At 38.2% G+C, this 26,725-nt stretch overlaps 1 protein-coding gene and 1 pseudogene across 18 annotated transcripts in view; one reads left to right on the plus strand and one right to left on the minus strand.

Moving 5' to 3' along the window:
* The window catches only part of Senp7 (SUMO specific peptidase 7), a 130,188-nt gene that overhangs the window by 43,129 nt on the left and 60,334 nt on the right, over positions 1-26,725 (minus strand). For all 18 annotated transcript variants that reach the window (XM_040750682.1, XM_040750681.1, XM_021229930.2 and 15 more), the window contains 4 exons: positions 8,793-8,905; positions 5,252-5,436; positions 4,195-4,525; positions 2,521-2,678 (listed from right to left, as the gene is read on the minus strand). In XM_040750682.1, coding sequence (XP_040606616.1) covers positions 2,521-2,678; positions 4,195-4,525; positions 5,252-5,436; positions 8,793-8,905 — 787 coding nt within the window. The remainder of the gene's footprint in view (positions 1-2,520; positions 2,679-4,194; positions 4,526-5,251; positions 5,437-8,792; positions 8,906-26,725) is intronic.
* LOC106021520 lies at positions 22,704-25,121 on the plus strand (annotated as a pseudogene).

Consider the following 26,725-nt stretch of genomic DNA (forward strand, 5'->3'; position numbering starts at 1 on the left):
ATTTATTTTCACTGTGCTGGAAATAACACAGAGATTAAAAATGTTGGGATATGTTTTCTGTTTTCAACGAATTTGTAAGTCTGGTAGAAGAGACAGACTAACATGTAACTAATTATTTCTTTATGGTAAGCTATGGCCTGGACATTTCTACAGGATAAATGAATATGGAATAGGAACCTAGCTAGAACCCCCAGGGAAATCAGAGAAAGCTTCACAAAGAAGACAACACAGGATTTACAACATGAAGTAAATAGGTAGCCATGAAGGAAGAAGACATAATCATATTAGAGTAAGCACTATATACAAATCTGAAATTTTCTAGAACCTGTAAATTATGGCAATGTTTGATATAGTCAACTTGTTTAGATTGAAAGTTCAAGAATTATTTGGTGGATTAGAAAGATGAGTCAGTGGTTAAGAGCACTGGCTTCTCTCTAGGACCAAGGTTTGATTTCCAGAGCCTATATGAGATCTTGAAGTTCCAGAAATCAGGCACGCTATTCTGACCTGCACAGGCACCAGGCACACATGGGGTGCATAGATATGTATGCAAAGAAAACACTCATAGACATAAAATAAAAATAGAAAGAATAATTTGGTTTAAAACTAATATTCTCTGGTCATGTATTTTACTTGACTATTTACTAATATTTTGAATATTTATCATGGCTGTCATGGTTGAGATGGAGCACTTTGCTTTTCTCAATTGAAATTCAGGTTTAATCAGTCATTTCTGTGCAATTCTTTGTAACAGCCAAAAAAAGTAGATAACCTAAATAACTGATTAGTCAGGGAGAAAAATCCAACATAGATGTTGATACTGAGTTTGGATTTACTTAAATAAAATCGAAACCCAAACCCAAAATTAATCCCAAGATTAAACTCAATAATAATATTCTCTTCTGCCACTATTTTCAATTCACTATTCCCTAACTGGTTTTATTCATTTTTTTTACATTAACTGAAGTAAGTTTTAGATTTATATAGTGCTTTTGTTTCAAATAAGTGTTTGAATGATTCATATCTTTTAATCTCTATGACTACTGACCAAATAAGTTCTCCTGCTCCCTCCTCCATTTCACAAATAAAGTTAACAGTCATCTGGAGTGGTTGGTTGGGTTAACTTGCTTCTTTGTGGTTCTGTGCTCAGCAAGAAGCAAATCTAAGACACAAACTCAGGTTTATCTATTCAGGTCAAGTATTCAAACAAACAAAATTGCTTCTATTAACCAAGATAATATTCTTGCTATTGTGTTTTAATATATTTTTCAATGACAAGAATGAAACTATAATCAGTTTCATATAGTGTTTATAACACTAGAGATAAGGGATTGTCGACAGAGTAACAAAAGGACACTGACTGGCATGAGGCATCTTCTTGTACACATACTTACTGTGTATCCCCAACACACAGCATTTACCCACAGCTACTGATGCGCAGCAGTGTATCCAAAGAGGACAAATCAGAATAAGGCTGTTTTACAGACTGAATTTTTTAGTGTATGTTCTATGTAAAACAAGACTGAACTTTTGAACTGGCAACAGAAGAAGATAACTCTGCCAAATACTGCAGGTAAACCTCCCAGTTTAGTGAACAGTTCCAACCCTCCCATCTGAATGCATGACACATCAATAGTTATTATATAGAATTACATATTATAATACTACAAACTGTTTGAGAATTTCATACATGCATACAATGTATTTTGGTCATAGTCACTCTCAACTCCTCCTCCTAATTCCTCAGAGCTCTAACCCCACTCTGCATGCTAACACATTTTTAATTAGCAATTAGGAGATGTAAGTAGTTAGCCAGGCAAGATGACTCGTTAAATGCTTGCCTTCAATCCTCATGCCCTGATTTCCATCTGATCCCTAGAATCCACATGGTGGAAGGAGAGAAACAACTCCCACAAGTTATCCTCAGACCTCCACATAGGTACCATACACACACAAAGTAAATACATTTTCTTAAAGAGAGACATAAATATTTAAGAACCCTGCCACATCAAATCTATGTTTTACGATAGATTTGAAGATAGAAAACTTGATGTAAGGAAAAGAAATAATTCCAAGTAGGCATACTACTCCAAAAGCAGACAAATATCAAAGTTATAGTTCAGTGAGAGGCACAAAAAGCATCCAAGTCACAGAATATTTAGACTAAAAAGCATGTTACTAAAACTAATAGGAAAGTTGCTGCAAAACCCACACACAGGAACTACATAATCTTTATCATCATATTCTGCCTACTAAAACAATAAGTAGATATTAACCAATAAGAATATTTCACTGGGGGCTGGAAATGTGGCTCAGAAGATAAGAGTACCTTCCACTAAATCTAACAACTGAGCTCAGTTGCTGGAATGTCCATAATGAGTGACAGGAACCCCTCAGGTTATCCTCTGACCTCCACAACTGTACCATGGCCTGCACATCCCCACACACATACACACAAATAAACAAATATGTAAAAGAATTGTTTTAAGCTTTGATAATGAGAAAGCAGAAATAAATTACCTGTACTGACTCCCAGGCACCCAGTGGTAGTTCTGACAAATGTGCTTCAGAGGTACCCTGATTTTCACTTGGAATCTCATCATCTTGACTAGATTGTAACTTTAGAATTGCTGAGTTCTTATGTTCAGCAGGTCCTTCTTCATCACTGGAAACAACAACTAAAAGGGAAAACATGTTCTAAATGTGTCACAATAATGACTTGTAGAAAAAACCTTTCTAATTATCTTTAATAATCACATTAAACCTAAGTATCTACATTCAACTTTAATCTATCTTTCACTACCTAATTAGTAGTAGTTACATACAGATTCCATATCGGCATTACTGTCCAATAGCCTCATACAATCTTGACTTCTAAAGAATAAAGGCTAAATAAGGTGACTAAAGCCTTAAGTAAACATGGTACATCTGGGTGTTGAGCGTCCTCAAAGATTTGCAAGTTAAAAGCTTAGGCCCATGCATGTTACTACAGAGATGAGACTGGGACTTCCAGAGGTGGGGCCTAGCAATGAAAGATCCTCAGGTCCTTTGACATTCTGAGGTCACTGGGGCTTGCCACAGAGGATATGGAGTTGCTGTCCTCCAAGCCATATCCTTTGCTCCCTGGAGAATGGAGTATGTGGTTTTACTCTCCTATATGCTCCATCACATTTCCTGCCATCTACAGCATACACCTTCAGTGGCCCAAAGCACTGGGCCCACCCACTGGACGGAAGCATAGATAACGTTAAGCCAAAATAAATCTCTTCCTCACCTCCGTCTCTCAACTGTGAACCAATATCAGGATTTTAATTCTTTCTTTACTTTTCTTTTCTCATTCTTTTGTGCTGGACAGTGAATCCAGAGTCTTGTAAAGGCTAACCAAGCACTATGCCACTGAGTTATAATCCCTGTCCAGCCTTTAATTGTGTAATTATATCAGGTATTCTGTTACAGTAATTGAACTAACAGACACATTTACAATGTCTAGTTCTAACAAAGGATTGTGCTATCACTCCTAATTGTGCCCTGAGTCCTTTCACATTGCTTTCTTGGGGAAAGGGAAATGCATGGCTAGAACATATAGATGCAACTTATTTGTGCCCTTTAGAGCCTTTTGAATTTTTTTTATCAGAAGACAACATCAATTTTTAAGAATTGACCAAATCAAATTAATGACAATCAAATTGAATTTAAATTCCACTTCAACAACATGCAATAACAATAGTCTTCAGAGAGTCTTTTTTAAAATTATTGGGTTACTTCATGGTAAAAACCTTTTAAAACTTATTCCCAGGACTAGAGAAATGGTTCAGTGATTAAGAGCACTTGCTGTTCTTACAAAGGACCTAGATTTGGTTACCATCTGTAACTCCAGTTCCAGGGAATCTGACACCCTCATTTGGTCTCTGAGGGCACCAAGCATTCATTTGGTGCACACACATACATACAAACAAAACACTCATACACATAAAATAAAATAAATAAATCTTAAAACAAAATAAACAACTCGCTGTTTCCAGACTCCACTTGTTTACCTAAATTAATATTACAAGATTCATAAGGGAACCACTGAGAATGTTTTTCTCTAAAAGTATTTTCCAGAGGCCCAAACAGCCTTAGCAAAATTTGAGAAAATCAAAAGCTCTGAGTAAAGCTTTGAAAATGAGTGTCTCTACAATCTTCTTTACTTACTTGGTTCAGCTGAAGTCAACAATTGGTTCTCTTCACTGTTTCCACCTACAAGAGGCTTTTCTTTCATAGTCAACTCCTCTCCCTTGTCAGCTGGGCAAGAACTCTCCACCTCACTGTGAGAAACAGGGCTCTCTGAGCTTCTGGTGGGTGAAGAGGCCCTTCCAGAGGCAGCACTGACACTTGACTCTTGAACGGCAAGTGAGCACACATTAATAGCCTCACTCTGTAAAGGTTCAGGGGTAAGTCCTTCAGGCGGTGCTGGGTCGAGGTGACAGTTTTCACTTGACTGTTCAAACTTACTGGAGGCTGTTGAATCATTTTCTTCTTCTTTCTGAACATTTTTTTTAAAAAGTAGAGAAATTACATTTTTCCATTTTGGTTTCCCTAAGGCTTAAGTTCATAAGGAATAACATAACAGTGAAAATATATCATTTTTATAAGTATGGACACATAGTGACACAGCTGTGCTGATTAAGCTAGGCAGTGTCACCCACGTATGATGATACAGGGCTTAACCTATTAAATCTGATGCCCAAATCATTTTTAAAGGGTCAAATAAAGAAATTTCCACATGTAGCAAAGTCAGAGCTAAATAAACTTCACAATGAGAGGATATTTTTAACATTTTATTTCCAAAGGTAGTAATAAAAATTGCTTTTAGTAACAAAGGCAAAAACAGTGAATAAGAAAGAATCTCAAAAATTATGAAAACTCTTTCCACCAAGCCTGACAACCTGAGTCTGATCACTGGTGCACACATGGTGAGAGGAGGGGACCAACTCCCATAAACTGTGCTCTGAGAGTCACATGCACACGTCCACATTTGTGCATCTATTTGTGTCAATGCACACACACACACACACACACACACACACACACAGAAATAATAAAGGGAAATAAAATACAATTCAAAATTCAAAAAATAAAGTTTACACAGAACTAGAAATAAATTCAATAAAGTAAAAAATTCAAAGAACATTCATTATTTGACTACCATTAACTCATTTTTATCACAGCATAAAGTCATTTCCTATGGCTTTTAAATACATCTACTTACTATATATTCTGTTGATGCATCCAAAGAAGATTTAGAATTATTAGAATCATGTAAATTACTTCTACCCCTTTTCTTTCTCTTCCTGGAAACTGGGGTGTGCTCCATCTCTGAATAGGAATATGAAGTGTTCTTGTTTCTGGTCCCCTTTTCAAGATATTCACAACTCCTACTTCCACGTTTAAAGTCTTTAAAAAACATAAAAAGCACAGTTATGCCCAAAAAGTACACAAAAGTTCCTCTTACATGGGTTCATAATCATACAGAAATTACAATACAGCCTAAAGTTCATTAAAACAAAACTCTATCATGACACTGGATGAAAATATACAAGGCATAGCCTATATTAACCATCTCTGTTCTGTAGACAATAAATGTGAGGGGCATGCTACAAAGTTTATGGGGAGGAACATCCTTTTAAGAAGTAATGGCCGGGCAGTGGTGGCGCACGCCTTTAATCCCAGCACTCGGGAGGCAGAGGCAGGCAGATCTCTGTGAGTTCAAGGCCAGGCTGGACCGACAGCCTTCAAAACAATACAGAGAAACCCTGCGTCGTAAATACAAAAAAAAAAAAAAAAAAAAAAAAGAAGTAATGAAAATGAAACAACTACCTATGGTTTTTGTATTTGGTATAAATACATTTTTGTTGTTGTTGTTTTGCTTTTTCAAGACAGGGTTTGTCTGTATAGCCTTAGCTATCCTGGAACTTACTTACTCTATAGACCAGGCTTGCCTCAAACTCAGAGATCCACCTGTCTCTGCCTCCTGATTGTTGGGACTAAACACCACTGCCCAGCTTATAAATAATTTGATAATAATATCTTAATGGGTCTTATGAAAATTTAGAAAATCTATCTTTTAAAATGTTTGTATAATTCACCACAATTTTTAAAACTAGTAAAGATATATTTAACTTAAAAGTAAAGGCACGAAAATTTAAGAGTAAAACTATGACTGCTGTTCTTTGAAAAAGCCAAAACATCTTTCTTCACCATTGTCTGTGGAATGAGTTCATTTACAAGGATACAAATATGTTTGATAATTTGTTTCTTCTTTTAATAGCTAAAACTCTCCAATCTAAGAAGATGTAAGTATCCCAGAGGCCCACCATTCTGATCTGGAAGAACTTCCTATTTAATTGAAAATCATCTTTTGGAAGGTCATGGCAATCATCACTAAAAATGTTTCATATTACAGTTAACAATGTATGTTGCACAAAACTATCTTCCAATACCTCTTAATGAAAAGTCTGAATTATTTCTAAACCATTATCATAAGAGCATCAACTCACAATTTACATACCCAAATCACAAAGCAAGCCACATTTAGTCACAACTTACATTTTTTTAAAATTACTGGATTCAGACCCAGTGGTGGTGACACACACACCTTTAATCACAGCATTCTCGAGGCAGAGGCAAGTGGATCAAGTGAGGTCAGCTTCAACTACAGAGTGAGTTCCAGGACAGCCAGAGCTTCACAGTGAAACCCTGTCTCCAAAAACAAAAAAAGAAAAAAGAAAAGAAAAGAAAATGACAGGCTTCAACTTTCCAGCTTTAAAAAAAAATGAAAAAAACTCAGAAACTATTCTATTCCTTTTCCCAAGATAATAAGCTTCCCGGAAATTATTAACACAATACATTTAAAAACATAGCAAATTTTACTTGTATTTCAAATCATTAAAAAATAAGGTATAATGTGGGCAGTACAACCTGGGAGCCAATGAACAGTTTTTTAAAATGAGAACATCAGCACACCTACTAATAAAACATATTAAGTATTTCCAATGTATTCTTACAGTTTAAAAAAAAAAGAAAAAGAAAAAGGAAGGTCTACAAGGCAGATTTACTTCTCTAGAAAGGGAAAACTATACCTGTAATTTAGAAACTCCTTTGTGGTAAGGCTTAAACAACTGGATGCAGAAAAACTATCTTTAATTATCTTTTGTTTGTTTGTGTGTTTTCAGTTTTGATTTTGGTTTTTTGAGGCAGGGTTTTTCTGTGTAACAGCCCTAGTTGTCCTGGAACTCTCTCTGTAGACCAGGCTAGCCTCAAACTCAAAGAGCTCTGCCTGCCTCTGCCTCCTGAGTGCTTGGATTAAAGGTGTGCAGCAGCACCACCGGGCAAGTCTCTTATGATTATTTTGTATTTGTTTTAATTAGCATATATAGTAATGAGTTTCATTATGGAACTTATATTTTTATTTCTGTTCTTCAATCCTTCTCCCCAGAATCCCTAGAGCCAACCTACTTTCTGGTTTGTGGCCTATATTTACACCCACTCCCACATAATCAGACACAATATTCAAATTAGAACCAAGGAGACCTTATGCCCTCATTTAATATAATAATCTATATCCAACCATTTCCTGACAAATTCCATGATTTAATTTTTCTTTAAATAGCAAGGGTTAAAAAAAATAGCAAGGGTTTATTTCTGGGTCTTTGATTGTGTTCCGTTGGTCTGTATGTCTGTTTTGTGGGAGTACCATGCTAAATTTATCATTATGGATCTAGTATAATCTGAAGTCAGATATTGTGATATCTCCTGGAAGTTCTGTCTATTTAGTTTTAGTATGGCTATGTTTTCTGTTTCCATATGAATATTTAGGATTTTTGTTTCTAAAATAAAAGAGAATCCTAATGGCTATATTTGAAATAAAATAACATAAATTTTTGTATAGTGTGATTAAAGGACATTTTTTTCTGGTGAATAATTTTAAAAATTACTCAAAAAAAATCTTACTTTGTTTTAAACTATCAACAATCCAAGGGAGCTCTAGTGGTTAAGGTAGTAAACTGGTTTTTCATAAATTTTGATCAAAAAATTTTTAATTTTCAAAGAAAAATAGATAGGAAAGGAGTCATAATAATTATTAATTATATACATCAGGAGACCTGTGAATCATTTTTAAAAGTCCAAGATGGCCGGGCGGTGGAGGCGCATGCCTTTAATCCCAGCACTCGGGAGGCTGAGGCAGGCGGATCTCTGTGAGTTCGAGGCTGGGCTGGACCAACAGCCTCCAAAACAATACAGAGAAACCCTGTCTCATAAAAAAACAAAAAAAACAAAAAAAAAAAAAACAAAAAAAAACAAAAAAAAACAAAAGTCCAAGATGTATTTACCTTCATGTTTGCTAAAACTGGATTATATGGGTATCCTTTGATAGTTAAAGGAAGTCCTGACCAATGTATTTTGTAGTAAGAGAATTAACAGTGGAACACTCATAATAAATTCCAGATAACAGTAATATTAATATCCATGAAAACAATGATTTAACTAACATAACTTCATAGATATTTTTACTCTGTACACACACAAAAAGACAAAAAGCAATATTCAAATTTAACTTTGGAACTGGCAAAGATAGAAAGAAACATATACTGAGGTATATAAATAGATGTTTTGGCAATTTTATTTTCATTAGATAACTACTCCTGTTTACTTTTACATATCATTTCAGTATTACTATAAAATATTCATAGCAAAAACTACTGTAACTACAATAAACAAAATTCAAATGCAGTTTTCCAGCAATCACAAACCTTTAGGCTGAGTATCAGATGTCACAGAAATGCCACGATCAGCTCTGTGCTTTTCTTTTACACATGGAGCCTGCTTTGTAGACATGTTATCTGTCTTACTTGGTTTTGATCCTCTGAAAAACAGAATTGCATTAAATTTGTTTCTAATAAGGGTCAAATGAATTTGGAAGACACCTGTCACAAATTCAAGTAGAAATTAGGTAGGCTAAAATTATATTATTACATGTAATACTATATGATAACTGTACTTTTAAAAAAATACTGATGCCAGGTGGTGGTGGTGCACACCTTTAGTCCCAGCACTCAGAAGGCAGAGGCAGGTGGATCTCTGTGAGTGTGAGGGCAGTCTGGTTTAAAGAACTAGTTCCAGGGCAGCCTAGAACACATAAGAAACTCAGTCTCGAAAAACAAACAAAAACCACTGAACTCAGATTTGAAAAGTTTCCATTTCTGTTTCACCCTTACATTCCCAAAGGTATTTGGAGAAAAGACAGGATATCAATACTGTATCTGTAAAACAAGAATAATCTTAAGTAAACAAGAGAGAGAGAGAGAGAGAGAGAGAGAGAGAGAGAGAGAGAGAGAGAGAGAGAGAGAGAGATTATCAAGGGAGCCCCTCCCCTTCTTTATACAATTAAAAAGTGGGGTACAGAACTAAATAGAGAATTCTCAATAGAGGAGTCTAAAATGGCTGAGAGACACTTAAAAAGTGCTCAACATCCTTAGCCATCAGGAAAATGCAAATCAAAACAACTCTGAGTTACTATCTTACTATCTCACTCCTGTCAGAATGGCTAAAATCAAAAACACTAATGACAGTTTATGCTGGAGAGGATGTGGAGAAAGAGGAACACTCCTCTACTGATGGTGGGAGTGTCAACTCGTACAGCCACTTTGAAGATCAGTATGGAGATTCATCAGGAAAATGGGAATCAGTCTACCACAAGATCCAGCAATTCCACTCTTAGGCATATACCCAAAAGATGCACATTCATACAACAAGGATGTCTGTTCAAATATACTCATACCAGCATTATTTGTAATAGCCAGAATCTGGAAGCAACCTAGATGCCCCTCATCTGAAGAGTGGATAGAGAAAATGTGGTGCATTTACACAGTGGAGTACTACTCAGCGGAAAAAAAAAATGGAATCTTGAAATCCGCAGGCAAAAATGGATAGCACTAGAAGAAACCATCCTGAGTGAAGTAACCCAGTCGAAAAAAAAAAAAAAGACAAACATGGTATGTACTCACTCATATATGGATTTTAGACATGAAGCAGGGGATTACCAGCCTACAATCCCAACACCAGAGTCTGGGAAACAGGGAGGACCCTAAGAGAGATATGCATGGTAACCCAGAGAAGGGGAATGGGACAGGATCTCCTGAGGGTATTGGGAGCATGGGGGGAGGGGAGGGGAGAGGAAGCTGGGAGAAAGAGAGAGGGAGAAGAGGAGGGGAGAGGAGGACGTGGGGCAACAGGAAGGTTGAGTCGGGGGAAGAATAGAGGAGAGCAGGATGAGAGATACCATAATAGAGGGAGCCACTATAGGTTTGAGGAGAGATCTGGCACTAGTGAGATTTCTAGAGATCTAGAAGGATGACACCAACTGGTAATCTAAGCAATAGTGGAGGCAGCTGACCTGAATGAACATGGAGGAACACATGGAACGCAGACTGGTGACTGAGAGGCCAGCAAGGAACTGATCCAAACCCCCTGAATCAGTATTTAGCCCTGGCGTACAAATGGAATTTTGGAGCCCATTCCACATGGAGGGATGCTCTCTCAGCCTGGACACATGGGAGAGAACCTAGGCCCTGCCCCAGATGATATGACAGACTTTGAAGATTCCCCATGGAGGGCCTCACCCTCCCTGGGGAGTGGAGGGGGGACTGGGTGGGGAGATGGGAGGCTTGGAGGGGCAGGGAAGCTGAGATTGACATGTCAAGCAAGCTTGCTTCTAATTTAAATAAGATTAAATGAATACATAAGATTAAAATAAAAATAAAGACCGGTGCTTGGGGGCTGCCACAGCTGCTTCCATCCCAGAGGCAGGAGGCAAGGCACCCCAGCAGCTTGATCTCCAGCTAGGCCGGGTGCCTGTGCTTGGAGTCTACCACTGTGGCTTCCATCCCAGTGTTGGGAACCAAGGCACACTAGTCTCCTGCTCCACCCACGGGACCAGGTAAACCAGGTCCCATGTCCAGACCAACTGCCTGGACCTAGGCTCGGCCACTGAGGCTTCCACCCCGGTGGTGACTGTAGGAGTCAAGGTACTATAGTTTCCTGCTCCACCCACAGAACTAGGACTAGACCAGCTGCAGGTGCTTGGGGACTGCCACTGCAGCTTCCATCCCAGAGGCAGGAGCAAACTCACCCCAACACCCTAGTCTCCCACTCCACTCACGTGACTAAGACTATCAGGGCCTGTCTCCAGCCCACACTGCTGTGCCTGGGGTATACCACTGGGGCTCCCATCCATCCAAGTGGGATCCAAAGCACCCCAGCATCCTAGTCCATTTCTCCACCCACGAGACCAGGAAGTAGAGAGCTACCACGGCAGTGAACTTGCCTACACCCACCAGAAGGGAGCCCTGGTCCCACAACAACCAGAAGAGGAAGAGGCACTCTCTGGAACCCACTGCAAAAACAGATGGGAAGGAGACAATATAAAAACACAAGGAGCAATAGAAAAACCAATATGACACCACCAGCATCCAGAGACCCTACACCAACAAGACTGGAACACCCCCAACAAATGAACCAGAAGAGAATGACATAAAAAACAACTTCATGGAAATGATAGAGGCCCTCAAAGAGGATATGAGAAAATCCCTTAAAGAAATGGAAGAAAAAACAATCCAAAAAATCAAGAAATGGAGCAAAAGACAAAGCAAAAATTGCAAGAAATAATTCAAACAGTGCAAGAGCTGAAATCTGAAACAGAAACAATAAAAAAAAAAACACAGTCTGAAGGAATCCTGGAAATAGAAAAACTGGGAAAACGGTCAGGAACTACAGATACAAGCATAACCAACAGAATACAAGAGATGGAAGAGAGAATCTCAGGTGTTGAAGATACACTAGGAGAATTAGATTCATCAACCAAAGAAAACATTAAGTCCAACAAATCCCTAACACAAAATATCCAGGAAATATGGGACACCGTGAAAAGACCAAACCTAAGAATAATAGGTATAGAAGAAGGTGAAGAAACCCACCTCAAAGGGCCAGAAAACATATTCAACAAAATAATAGAAGAAAACTTTCCCAACCTAGAGAAAGACATGCCAATGAAGGTACAAGAAGCTTACAGAACACCAAATAGAGTGTACCCCAAAAAAATCCCTTTGACACATGATAATCAAGACTGCAAAAATACAGAATAAAGAAAGAATATTAAGAGCAGCTAGGGAAAAACTCCAAGTGACATATAAAGGCAAACCTATCAGAATTACACCTGACTTATCCATGGAAACTATGAAAGCCAGAAGGTCCTGGATAGATATTCTACCAACATTAAGAGACCATGGATGCCAGCCAAGACTGCTATACCCAACAAAGCTTTCAATCAATACAGATAGAGAAAAGAAGATATTTCATGACAAAACAAGATTTAAACAATACATATCTACTAACCCAGCCCTACAAAAATTCTGGAAGGAAAACTCCAACCCAAGGAAGTTAACTACAACCAGAAAAATATAGGCAATAGATAATCCCACATTACCAACAGGCAAAAGAAAAAGTGGTGGAAATCCACATACAATTCCACCAACAAAAACCATCCCAAAACAAACAAGAATGAACAATCAATGGTCATTAATTTCCCTCAATATTAATGGTCTTAACTCACCTATAAAAAGACACAGGTTAGCAGAATGGACTCAAAGACAGAATCCATCCTTCTGCTACATATAGGAAACACACCTCAGCTTCAAAGAAAGATGTTATGTCAGAGTTAAGGCTTGGGGAAATATTTTCCATTTGATTAATGGACACAAGAAACAAGCGGGGGTAGCAATCCTAATATCTAACAAATTAGACTTTAAACGAAAATCAATCAAAAGAGCTGAAGGAGGCCGCTTCATACTCATCACAGGAGAAATCAACCAAGATGAAGTCTCAATTCTGAACATCTATGCCCCAAATACAAGGTCATTCACGTTCGTAAAAGAAACATTACTAAAACTCAAAGCACATATAAAACCTTACACACTTGTAGTTGGAAACGTCAACACCCCACTCTCACCACTAGACAGGACCACAAGACAGAAATTTAACAAGGATACAAAGGACCTGTTAGATGTTATGACCCAATTGGGTTTAACAGACATGTATAGAATACTCCATCCAAACACAAAAGAATTTACCTTCTTCTCTGCTCCACACAGAACCTTCTCAAAAATCGACCACATACTTTGCAACATGAACAGGTACAAAAAAATTGGAATAATTCCATGTATCTTATCACACAATCATGCCTTAAAGTTGGAATTCAACAATAACACAAATTGCAGAAACCCTTCAAACTCATGGAAATTGAATAATACACAATTGCACCACTCCTGGGTCAAAGAAGAAATAAAGAGCTCTAGAACAAAAGGAAGCAAATGCACCCCAGAGGAGCAGACGCCAAGAAATAATTAAATTGAGGGCTGAAATCAATAAAGTAGAAACTAGGAAAACCAAACAAAGAATCAATGTAACAAAGAGTTGGTTCTTTAAGAAAATCAACAAGATAGACAAACCTTCATCCAAACTTACCAAACGGCAGAGTATGAACATGCAAATTAACAAAATCAGAAATGAAAAGGGAGACATAACAACAAACACTGAGGAAATCCAAAGAGGAAATCCAAAGAATCATCAGGTTGTATTTTGAAAAGCTGTATTCCACAAAATTTGAAAATTTAAAGGAAATGGACAATTTTCTGGATAAATATCATTTACCAAAATTAAATCAAGAACAGATAAGCAATCTAAATAGTCTTATAACACCTAAGGAAATAGAAGCAGTCATAAAAAGTCTCCCAACCAAAAGAAGCCCAGGCCCAGATGGCTTCAGTGCAGAATTTTACCAGAAATTCAAAGAACAGGTTATACCAATTCTCCTCAAAGTATTCCAGGCAATAGAAGCAGAAGGGTCTTTGCCCAACTTTTTTTGTGAGGCTTCAATAACCTTGATAACCAAGCCACACAAAGACACAACTAAGAAAGAGAACTTCAGACCAATATTCCTCATGAACATTGATGCAAAAATACTCAATAAAATACTGACCAATCGAATCCAAGAACACATCAGAAAACTCATCCACCATGATCAAGTAGACTTCATTCCAGGGATGTAGGGATGGTTCAACATACGAAAATCCATCAATGTAATCCACCATATAAACAAACTGAGAAACAAAAATTACATGATCATCTCACTAGATGCTGAAAAAGCCTTTGATAAAATCCAACACACCTTCATGATAAAGGTCTTGGAGAGATCAGGGATAACAGGAACATACCTAAACATCATAAAAGCTATATACAGCAAACCAACAGCCAACATCAAATTGAATGGAGAGAAACTCAACACAATTCCTCTAAGATCAGGAACAAGGCAAGGCTGTCCTTTCTCCCCATACATCTTCAATATTGTACTGGAAGTTCTAGCTAGAGTAGTAAGACAACAAAAGGAGATCAAGGGGATACAAATTAGAAAGGAAGAAGTCAAACCTTCACTATTTGCAGATGATATGATAGTTTACATAAATGACCCAAATAACTCTACCAGGGAACTCCTAAAGCTGATAAACACCTTCAGCAAAGTGGCAGGATACAAGATCAACTCAAGAAAATCAGTAGCCCTACTATATACAGACGATAAAAGGGCTGAGAAAGAAATCAGAGAAACATCACCCTTTACAATTGCCACAAACAACGTAAAATACCTGGGAGTAATGCTAACCAAACAAGTGAAAGACCTGTATTGAAAGAACTTTGAGTCCTTAAAGAAAGAAATTAAAGAAAACACCATGAAATGGAAAGATCTCCTATGCTCTTGGATAGATAGGATCAATGTAGTAAAAATGGCAATCCTACCAAAAGCAATGTACAGACTCAATGCAATCCCCATCAAAATCCCAGCACAATTCTTCACAGATCTTGAAAGAACAATTCTCAACTTTATATGGAAAAACAAAAAACTCAAATAGCCAAGACAACCGTGCTCAACAAAGAAACATCAGGAGGCATCACCATCCCTGACTTCAAACTCTATTACAGAGTTATAGTCCTGAAAACAGCTTGGTATTGGCAAAAGAATAGACAGGTAAACCAATGGAATCAAATTGAAAGCCCTGAGATTAATCCACAAACCTATGCTTTCGACAAAGAAGCTAAAATCATACAATGGAAAATGATAGCATCTTCAACAAATGGTGCTGGCATACCTAGATATTGGCATGTAGAAGACTACAGATAGATACATGTCTATCGCCATGCACAAAACTTAAATCTAAATGGATCAAAGACCTCAACATAAATCCAGCCACACTGAAACTCTTAGAAGAGAAATTGGGAGGTACCCTTGAATGAATTGGTACAGGAGACAGCTTCCTGAACATAACACAGTAGCACAAACACTGAGATCGACAATTAGTAAATGGGATCTCCTGAAACTGAGAAGCCTCTGTAAGGCAAAGGATACAGTCAACAAGACAGAAAGACAGCCCACAGGATGGGAAAAGGTAATCACTAACCACACATCTGACAGAGGGCTGATCTCCAAAATTTACAAAGAACTCAAGAAGCAAGTCTCCAAAACAGCAAAGGATCCAATTAAAAAGTGGGCTACAGAACTAAATAGAGAATTCTCAATAAAGGAGTATAAAATGGCTGAGAGACACTTAAGAAAGTGTTCAACATCATTAGCCATTAGGGAAATGCAAATCAAAGCAACTCTGAGATATCATCTTACTCCTGTCAGAATGGCTAAAATCAAAAACACCAATGACAGTTTTGGGCTAGAGAGGATGTGGAGAAAGGGGAACACTCCTCCACGACTGGTGAGAGTGCCAACTCATAAAACCACTAGGGAAATCAGTATGGAGATTCCTCAGGAAAATGGAACTCAGTGTACCCCAAGAGCCAGCAATTCCAATCTTAGGCGTATACACAAAAGACACCCATTCACACAACAAGGATGTCTGTTCCACTATGTTCATAGCAGCACAACTGAAGAGTGGATAGAGAAAATGTGGTCCATTTACACAATGGAGTACTACTCAGCAGAAAAAAAAACAATGGAATCTTGAAAATTTGCAGGCAAATGGATGGCATTAGAGGAAACCATCCTGAGTGAGGAAACCCAGACACAAAAAGACAAACATGGTATGTACTCACTCATATATGGATTTTAGATATGGATCAGGGGAGTCTCAGCCTACAATCCCAGTGCCAGTGAGTCTGGGAAACAGGGAGGTTCCCAAGAGACATGCATGATACCCCAGAGAAGTGAAATGATGCAAGATCTCCTTAGCAGATTGGGAACACCAGAGGAGGGGAGAGGGAGCCAGGAAAAAGAGAGGGGGATAAGAGGAGGGGAGAAGAAGGTATGGGGGAACAGGAAGGTTGAGTCGAGGTAAGAATAGAGGAGAGCAGGATGAGAGATACCATAATAGATTGAGTCATTATAGGCTTGAGGAGACAGCTGACACTAGTGAGATCTCCAGAGATCTACAAGGATAACACCAACTGGCAAACTAAGTAATAGTGGAGAGACCACATTAAATGCCCCTCCTTGATGGTAAGGTTGATGACTACCTTATATACCATCCTAGAACCCTCATCCAATGACTGTTGGAAGCAGAGACAGATACCCACAGCTGAACACTGAACTGAACTCCTGGGACCTAGTGACAGAGATGGAGGAGTGATGAGCAAAGGGGTCAAGACCATGATGGTGAAACCCACAAAGACAGCTGAAAGGATAAGGTGGAGCTCTTGAATCCCAGACTGATGTCTGAGAGGCCAACAGGGGACTGCCCCAGACTCCATGAATGTAATCTCAGTGAGGAGGCCACAGAAATCACTGGGGCCTTGGATAGTAGATCAGTGTTTACCATGGTTTATGAATGATCTTTGGGAACCCATTCCAAATAGAAGGATGCTCTCTCAGTCTGGACATATGGGGAAGGGCCTAGGTCCTTCCCTGAATGAAATGACAGACTTTAGAGATCCTCCCAAGGAGGGTGTGGGGATTTGGTGGGGGGATGGGGGGCTGGTGGAGGGACAAGGGAGGAGGGTGGGAGAGGGAGCTGGGATTGACATGTAAAGCATTCATGTTCCCAATTTAGATAAAAACATTAAAAAAATAAAAACTTAAGAACACTGAAGAAATTTAAGACACTAGAAGCCTCCTTTCTCACAGACTGGCAGTATTAATACTGTAAAAATGGATAATGTCTCTGAGAGAAATCAACAAATTTAATGTACTCTCCACCAAAATTTCAATGGCATTCTTTATAAACTTAGAAAAAATAATCCTAAAGTCCATACAGAAGCACAAAAGACTCCCAAATAGTGAAAGCAATCCTGGAAGTCGATGATGGATGTTTCACAACACCTCATCCCAAACTACACTACAGAATGTTAGTCACTTGACAATGGCACAAAAATATGCATGTAGACCAATGGAAAAGAATAAGAGATCCCACATCCACCACCCTGAACATTCCTCAATACTCTGATCTTGGAAGTTGAGCAGGGCCTGGGCTGGTTAGTCCCTGAAAAGGAGAGGAGATGATCCAGAAACGATTCTGTAGCTACAGCTCCCTCATTTTCAACCAAGGTGAAAATAACGTACACAGGGGGAAAAGCCTCTTCTACAAAGAGTGCTGAGAAACTGAATACCCACACACAGAAAGAAACTACATCCATATTTCTCAGCCTTCACAAACAGCAACTCCAAATGGATGAAAGACCTTAAAGTGATATCTAAAATCTTGAAACTGGGGGAAACTTGGTCAAAACACTTCAAGATGTAGGCATAGACAAGTATTATCTGAAAATAATTCCAATATAGTAGGAAATTCTCTCAAAACAATGGCAAATAACATTACAAGAAATTAAGGCTTCTTTATAGAAAATGAAACAATCATCAAATTGAAGAACCAGCCTACAGAACAGAAAGAAAACCTTAACAATTATATGTCAGGCAGGGACTAGCATATGGAATCTATAAAAGAAAAAAACTCCAAAATTTTAAAATAAAACAAATCATTCACTTAATAAATGAGCTAATGAATTAAAGCTATAGATCTCCAATGAAGAAACATAATTGGCCTACACATTTTTTATAAAAAGTATTCAAGATCTAATCCATTGGTGGTAGCCCAGGCATTTAATCCCAGCAGAGCCAGGTGGATCTCTATGAGTTCAAGGTCTGATCTACAGAGCAAATTCCAGGACAGCCAAAGCTACACAGAAAAACCCTGTCTCACAATAACAAAACAAAAGTATTCAAGATCCCAGTACTCATGAGGCAGAGGCAGGTGGATCTCTGTGAGTTCGAGGCCAGCCTAGTCTACAGAGCAAGTGCCATGATAGGCTGCAAAGCTACACAGAGAAACCCTGTCTCAAAAAAAAAAAAAAAGTATTCAAGATCTCCAAGCTTATCAAGGAACTATAAGCTAAAGATACAGAGAGAAGAATTGCTTTCATCAAGAAAACAAATGCTGGCAAGGTTGCAATGACAGGGGAACCTTCATGCATTGCTGGTGGGTGTGTAAATTGGCTTGGTCATTACAGAAATCAGTAAGAAAGATCCTCAAAATACTAAAAACTGAACTAACATACAGATCCAGGCACAATGTGGCTGGATCTGTACCACAGAAAATCTGAGCATACCACAGGGACTTAAACACACATGATTATTGCTACACTACTCACCAAAAGAGCTGGGATTTAGAACAAATCTGAAATTCCAACAGTAGAAAAACTACACGAAAAGAATGTTGTCTATAAACACAACAGAATTTTAATCAGCTGTAAAGGACAATGAAAATTATAACATTTGCAGGAAAATGTTAGGTGATATAAGCCAGACACAGAGATAAATAGAGTTTTCTCTCAGATGAAGAATCTAGACTTAAATTTAGATACACATGATGGATGCATAAACACATATATGATGTGAGAAGTCCTGTGATTATGTCAATAAAGCACTGTTGGGCCAATAGGAATCTAGATAGGTGGGACTAGGAATCCAGGAGGACTCTGGGAAGGAGAAACACGGAGAGTCAAGAAGTAACGCCATGGGGTAGGAAGCCCGGAAAGTTCTCCGGTAAGAGAAATACTTAGATTAACAATTATGGGGTAATTACTTAAGTCAGAGCTAGCCAGTAAGAAACAAGCAAGGCCAGCAGCTTCATAATTAATATAGCCTCCTGTGTGTTTATTTGGGACTGATGCGGCTCTAGAACCAAGCTGGCGGGAAGGCTTCTCTCAAGAAAAAGGCTTCTCTTTACACATATAGAAGACATGAAAGTAGAAAAGGGTCTATAAAAATGAACAAAGAATTATAAGAGGAGGTAAGTGGGGGCAAGAGAAGGTAAAAAAAAATACATGTGACATGAAAGCAGAAAGGATTTGAAGGAAGAAGGGAACCAGCAAAACAGGAGAGGATGGGTGGGATCAGTGTGTGTGTGTGTGTGTGTGTGTGTGTGTGTGTGTGTGTGTGTGTGTGTGTGTGTGTGTGTGTGTGTGTCACAGTAAGACCTGGAGAGATGGCTCAGTGATAAGAACAGTTTCTTCAGAGGACCAAAATTAATTGGAGTTGGACAGGACATAACCACCTATAACTCTGATCCAACACCTCTGGCCTCCATGGGAACATGTACACATGGGGTGTGTGTGTGTGTGTGTGTGTGTGTGTGTGTGTGTGTGTGTGTGTGTGTGTCACATGCACTAACGCACGAGTGCACACAGGATTAAAAATAAAAATATACCTTTATGAAATGTCGGCCATTATTTGACAAAACCCATTATTTTTTATGCTAGCAGTTAATTTAAAAAAATCACTAAGTGAATGATTTAATGTTATGCTTTAATGGGGAAAAAAGGAAAATAATGACAACAGAAAGAAGAAACAGTAAAGATTTCAATAGAAATCTAAACTAGGAAAACGGTGTAAGTTAGTATTTAGGCATTTGCACTTGTCTGCCTTTGGAGTGCTGACAGGATATGACCTCAGCTGCTGCCACTAAGAGCACCACCTGTGTCTATTGATTGTGCTCTTGTTTAAAAGGGCCCTGCCTGCTTCCCATCCCTCTCTCTCTCTTTCTCTCCCTCTCTCTCTCTGTCTCACTCCCTCTCTGCCTTACTCCCTCCCTCCCCCCTTCCCCCGCCTCTCTGGCTGCCCCTATCCCTGGAGGGTCCCCTTTCCCTTTTTACAATCCTTTTCCCATAATAAAGAACCCCTCCACTTGAACTCTGTCACATGGTATCTTGAGAGCCACTGTTTTTAATTACAACAAACGGTACAAAAGATCAACAAGACTAAAAGTTGTTTATTTGAAAGATAAACAGACAGCTTTTAAGTACCCTTAGATAAACTAAGACAGTTGAAAATTAATAAATCTAAAATGAAAATGATTGTGAGAATATTGTAAACTATTATATTCCTCAAACTAGAAAAGTTGGGGAAAATTGTAAATTCCGAAAATAAACAAACTACTAAGACTGAGTAGTGAAGAAATAAAATCTAAACAGAACAATAATGAGAAATGAAATTTGATCATTTATGTTTTTCCATTAAAAGTAAGTCTAAAAGATGATGGCTTCACTACAAATCCTATCCTCAACAACATAGGCAGTACAAAGCCAGCTTTGTGATGTGAACCCATGAGATTCCCAAAACAATATAACAAAGCAATATAGGCTACTGTCATTGCCCTGGTTCCTTAAAGAAGTTAAAGGTCATTGCCCTGGTTGCCTTCCAGAACTTGAAGGTAAGACCCAACTGCTGAGGACTCCACACATTTGAGACACAGGACCTGGAAACATCCAGCTGGATCTGACCTGGAAGCCTTCTCCCTAAAGACTAGTTATCACTGCATCTGAAGGTGCTGTGCAAGCTGCCAAGGGAGAAAAGCAACAGTGCTACCCAGCTGTAAAGTCCGTGACCACAACGATGACCAGCGTTGCAAGATTCCCCCAAGGATGCAACGGTGGCACTTATATCTTGCACATAATCAACAGCCGTGTAATTGGACGTGAACTCACTCAATAGCAAGAAATCAGGCCTAGTACTATAAACCTAAAAAATTACCCAGGGCTGGTGAGGTCATGGTCCTAGAGGAGAATCTACTGTTATCACTTCCCCAAACTAGTAAAATCTCTAACTGCCTCCTTAATACTTTACACCTTTACAGATGAGTGTAGTTCTCATTCCTCACCCAAGGAGCTTCTTTTTGCAGCAGAGACCATTTACAAAGCCAAAGCTGGTCAAAATGCAGAGAACAGAACATGGGGTATTCAATACCTATAGATGCATCTACAACAAAACCCCTACACCTAAGGCTCAAGGAACATCACAAATGGAGAAGCAGAAAGGCTGTGAGAGCCAGAGGATCAGAACTTCTGCTGCAAGACAGCATCTTCTCTATATGACAGGAAAGTCACACCCATGGAATTTCAACAATATGGCTGCCTAAACTAGACCTGAACAAAGATACCACCAGTCATTGTGGATAGGGGAAACCTCTAAAGGTCCTTCACCAGATGAAGAGCTACAGGCAATCAATGGCTGCAAGAGAAAGAGATGTAGTACTTTCCAGGGATGAGCCACGATAGGTTATGCAATCCTATATCACTAGCTGTAAACATATATACACAAAAGAAACACTAATGACTGCAGTCAGGATGTAATGTATGAGAGAAGAATAAATGAATAATAAATGAATAAGTAAATAGATACATAAATAATAAAAAAGAAACACTGACTCAGCTGGTTGCATTTATATATATGTATGTCTGTGTACATGTGCATGTATGTGAGATAATAATAATTCAAGAAGAGGTCATGAATTTGAATTGGGAAAAACAATCATTGGAATAATTAGAAAAACAATAATAATAATAGGGGAAGCAGGAATAACTGGAATTATTAAATGAACTAAAAAGGAAAGGAGGATAAGTAGCTAGAATAAATGTAAGTTTAAAATTACCCCAGAATTAATTTAAAGCATACTAATTAAGTTTTGTATGCTAAAATAGTGAAAATTGCCATGTTGAATAAGCAAATATACTATCTAAAGCAGATAATTTAAGTTTTCTATTCACCACTGGTATTTTCTATCATTTCTTGATTTCTGGTTTTCTCTTTCCCACATAATTCTATTCCAGTTGTCTGTGACAGGGAGTAGTAATCGTTCTTGGCAGAATAAGGCTGAAGAAGAGCTTTTAATCTTCATATAATATTTGCTCACATGCATCAGAAAGTGCACCAGTGAGAAGTTTACAGAGAAACCCTCAGTTTCTATGGTTACACCCTGTATTACTCCACACACAGTTCATACTTGATGTTACATATAACAAGGGTTGGCATGTTCTTTACAATAACAGAATAGTAATAACAATAATTAACAGATTGTCTCTGAGAAGCTCTAAGGAATTCTACATATACACTCTGTTGTTGAGAGGGTGGCTACAACAGATGCGTACACTCAATATAGTTTGTGTTTATCTTGTATTTATATCTACTAAGAGTGATGGCACAGCTGTAAGTCAATGTTATTTTCCTTAAGTTCTCTGAATTGTCCTTCTAAAATGATTCATTTTAAGAAAAGAAAGGAGAGAGCAGGATACCCATCTTAAGGTCGCAGTAATTGTGGTGTTGGTCATCTGGGAACTTATTTAAAACGGGTGATGTTGAGAAAGGTAAGATTTTTGTTGAGAAGTGTGCCCAGTACCACACTGTAGAAAAGCGAGGCAAGCATAAGACTGGACCAAATCTCCACGGTCTGTTTGGGAGGAAGACAGGTCAGGCTACTGATACACAGATGCCAGCAGGAACAAAGGCATCACCTGGGGAGAGGATACCCTGATGGAGTATTTAGAGAATCCCAAAAAGTACATCCCTGAAACAAAAATGATCTTCCCTGGAATTAAGAAGAAGGGAGAAAGGGCAGACCTAATAGCTTATCTTTAAAAGGCTATTAATGGGGACTGGAAAGATGGCTCAGAGGTTATGAACACTGGCTGCCCTTCCAGAGGTCCTGAGTTCAATTCCCAGCAACCACATGGTGGCTCACAACCATCTGTAATGAGATCTGGTGCTCTCTTCTGGCCTGCAGGGATACATGCAGAAAGAGCATTGTATGCATAATAAATAAATCTTTTTTTTAAAAAAGGCGATTAATGAGTAATTCCACTGTCTTACTTATTGCGAAACAAATGTCTCGCCAGGCAGTGGTGGCGCACGCCTTTAATCCCAGCACTCGGGAGGCAGAGGCAGGCGGATCTCTGTGAGTTCGAGGCTGGGCTGGACCGACAGCCTCCAAAACAATTCAGAGAAACCCTGTCTCGTAAAAACAAAAAAAAATGTCTCTTAGCTTTTAATGTGTACCATATTTTAATTTATACACCAAAATTCAGATAATGAATGGCTAACAATGTTTTTGTTGGACAGTTCTGATTTAAGTAAAACTGGTTTGTAGTAAAGTAAGTATGATCGTTTTAAAAGTAACAATTCCAGTTACATAAATACTGTTACTGCTCTCCCTTTCTCAAAATAGGATTGAATTTAATTATTAAAGTTCTATTTTCCACAAAGAGGGGGGTGCCACCTCAAACCTACTGAATACTTTTTATGCTTAAATTTATATAACTGGGCACATGTATGTTTAAACTCTGGGGAAATTTTGTCACCATCTCAGAAACAAGAATACTCACCTGTGTTTCAGTTTGTATTCACCAGCCTGTTACAGGCAATGTCTATTCTTGATTTGAAGATTTCATTTTAATTAGAATTCCCTAAGTCAAAGGTTGCTGCCTTTTACCGTTGAAAGGCACTTACAGGACAGAAGGCTTCAAAAGCATCAACTACAGCTGATGGGGGAAGTCCTGTGTATATGTCAATAAAGCACTGTTGGCCAATAGGGAAGCAAGATAGGAGGGAGTAGGAGTCCAGGAGAACTCTAGGTAGGAGAAACACAGGGAGTCAAGATGTAGCTGCCATAGAGATAAGAAGCCCGGAAACTTCTCCAGTAAGAGAAATACTTAGATTAACAATTATGGGATAAATACTTAAGTCAGAGCTAGCCAGTAAGAAACAAGCAAGGCCAACAACTTCATAATTAATATAGCCTCCTGTGTGTTTATTTGGGGCTGATGCGGCTCTAGAAACAGGCTGGCGGGAAGGCTTCTCTTTACATACAGCAATAGCCTCTAATAGATTTTTTTCAATTAGCAACAATAAGAAAGGCATAAAACAATGTTACCAGTTATTACCAGGCATTGGATAATGGATTTTACTCAAATCTAAACATCAATCAAAAAGACATACATTCTTATCCCTGTGTCAAAGATACAAGAAACTTTCCAGGGTAACTCAGTGTGCTAGTAACACAGATAAAAGGTGAATGCAGGTCTGGCTATAATGTTGATGCCTAACCTAAACATAAGAACTGGAAGCAACCAACAAAAAGAGAATTGATCTTCAGAGGCCACATCAAAGCTACCCAGGAATTTCACTACTTATAAGGAATATGAAGGAGCTAGGTTCACTGAATAGATTCTGGAAACAAACATTACTCATTTTTAATATAAGACCCAAAAAGTACAGATTATAATTTGACAGTTTCTTAAACTCCTCACAACAGAGCTATTTTCTTAATTACATAAATATATAAAATGCAATTTGTATTCCTATGAAAAATAACATCATAAATTTCAAATAAAAGTGCTTAAATTATAACGCTTTGTTTATATTATATTTTACGTGAAGAAAATTTTCACTTTCATACTTAAAAGATAATTTAATGAGGCTGGAAGATGGCTCAGAGGTTAAGAGCACTGGATGCTGTACCAGAGGACCAGGGTTTGATTCCCAATATCCACACAGAAGTTCACAACCAACTGTAACTCCTGTCTCAGGGAACCCAGCACTCTCTTTTCATCTCTATGGCCATGACACATGGTGCACACACATATATACAGGCAAAACATCTATATACATAAAAATAAAATATAAAAATTTAAATGATAATGTAACAATTTATACAGTAGTAAATGCATTAAAATTTAATTCCCTTTTTACAGTTCAGGAAATTTAAGCTCAAGGTTAAATGCCAGGAACATTAATAAAGATCTATGCACTGAGAGAGAATATAAAGATAAATATGGCACAACGCCTCTCCTTAAGTAAGATGCTTTCAATCTACTAGAATAAGCAGAAACAAACACTTGCAAAATAATGTGATAAATACATTTCTGAAATCTCTAATTATACATTCAGTCTACTATCTGGATAATAATATTGAAATTCTCTTTTAATTTTGGTATATTTATTTTATGTGCATGAGTATTTTGCTTGCACATGGGTATATATGTAGGTATGCATGCCAGTTGAGTGCCCTGTGTTCATAAAGGTCAGAAGAGGGCATTTGATCCCCTGAAACTGGAGGTATGGATGGTTTTGAACTGTCATGTGAATGCTGGGAATCAAGCCCAAGTCCTCTAGGTACTCTTAACCATTCACTGAGTCATCTCTCAAGCCCATCACTGAAATACTTATTTGGAGAAGGGACAAATTTTTTTAAAGATTTATTTATTATCTATACATTGTTCTGGCATGTCTACACCAGATCTCATTACAGACAGATGGTTATGAGCCACCAAGTGGTTGTTGGGAATTGAACTCAGGACCTCGGGAAGAGCAGCCAGTGCTCTTAACCTCTGAGCCATCCCTCCAGCCCCAGAGAAGGAACAATTTTTAAAAGAGACTGTTATGGATAGCTTTAATTGTCAACTTGGCATAATCTAGAATCACATGGGAAGAACTGTTTACTGGGGGTTAACCTGTGGGCATTTCTGTGGCAGATGGTCTTAATTGTGTTAACTGCTATGGAAAGGCTCTGTTCCATAGGCAGGGGGTCCTCAGCTATTGTAAAGGTAGGAAAAGCAAACTGAACACAAGCCAGCGAGCACACATGAGCACACATGAGCATACATGCACTTATTTTCCCAGGTCTTGATTGTGGACACGGTATGATAAGCTGCTCTAAACTCCTGTCGCTGTGACTTACCCAGAATGATGGACTATAACCTGCAATTATGAACTAAAAGAAAACCTTTGTCCCCTATAGCTTTTGTCAGGATATCCCATCACAGCAACAGAAAGGAACAGAACAGAGACTAGTTATATAAGTTATCTGGTATTTCATGAATCAGAACGCAGATATGAAACATTTACAAGTTGATAATAAACAGTTTTAAAAAGATACTATCTGCAAGAATCATTAAGAAATGTGTTGCAGACCTTTAATGGGGGAACCATAAGTATGAGGCTTAAAGTGAAAATATAAGCTTGAAGAAGATAGTTGATGGAGGGGCTAGTAAACATTTTTTTTAAAATCTAGAGAAGTCAAACTTGGTGGTTCACACAGTAAGTTCAGCACTCAAGAAAAGACAAAAGGTCACAAGTTCAAGACCTGGACTACAGAGCAGAAATTCTCTATCTCAAAAAAAAATCCAGTAGAATTTATTAATTGAGCATCTTCTAGCTTTTTTGATAAAGTATTTCTTAGTTCTAGTCCACGCAAGACCTCCCCCTCCTAGTGTCTGAAACAAAGCAACTTAATATTTATAAAAACTCTATATTAAGTAGAGTAAGCTGCAACTATTAATGGAATTTAGCTACTGCAAATCATTCTTGCCA

Source organism: Mesocricetus auratus, unplaced genomic scaffold (assembly GCF_017639785.1).
Source record: "Mesocricetus auratus isolate SY011 unplaced genomic scaffold, BCM_Maur_2.0 Super-Scaffold_100008, whole genome shotgun sequence".
Classification (NCBI taxonomy): Eukaryota; Metazoa; Chordata; class Mammalia; order Rodentia; family Cricetidae; genus Mesocricetus; species Mesocricetus auratus.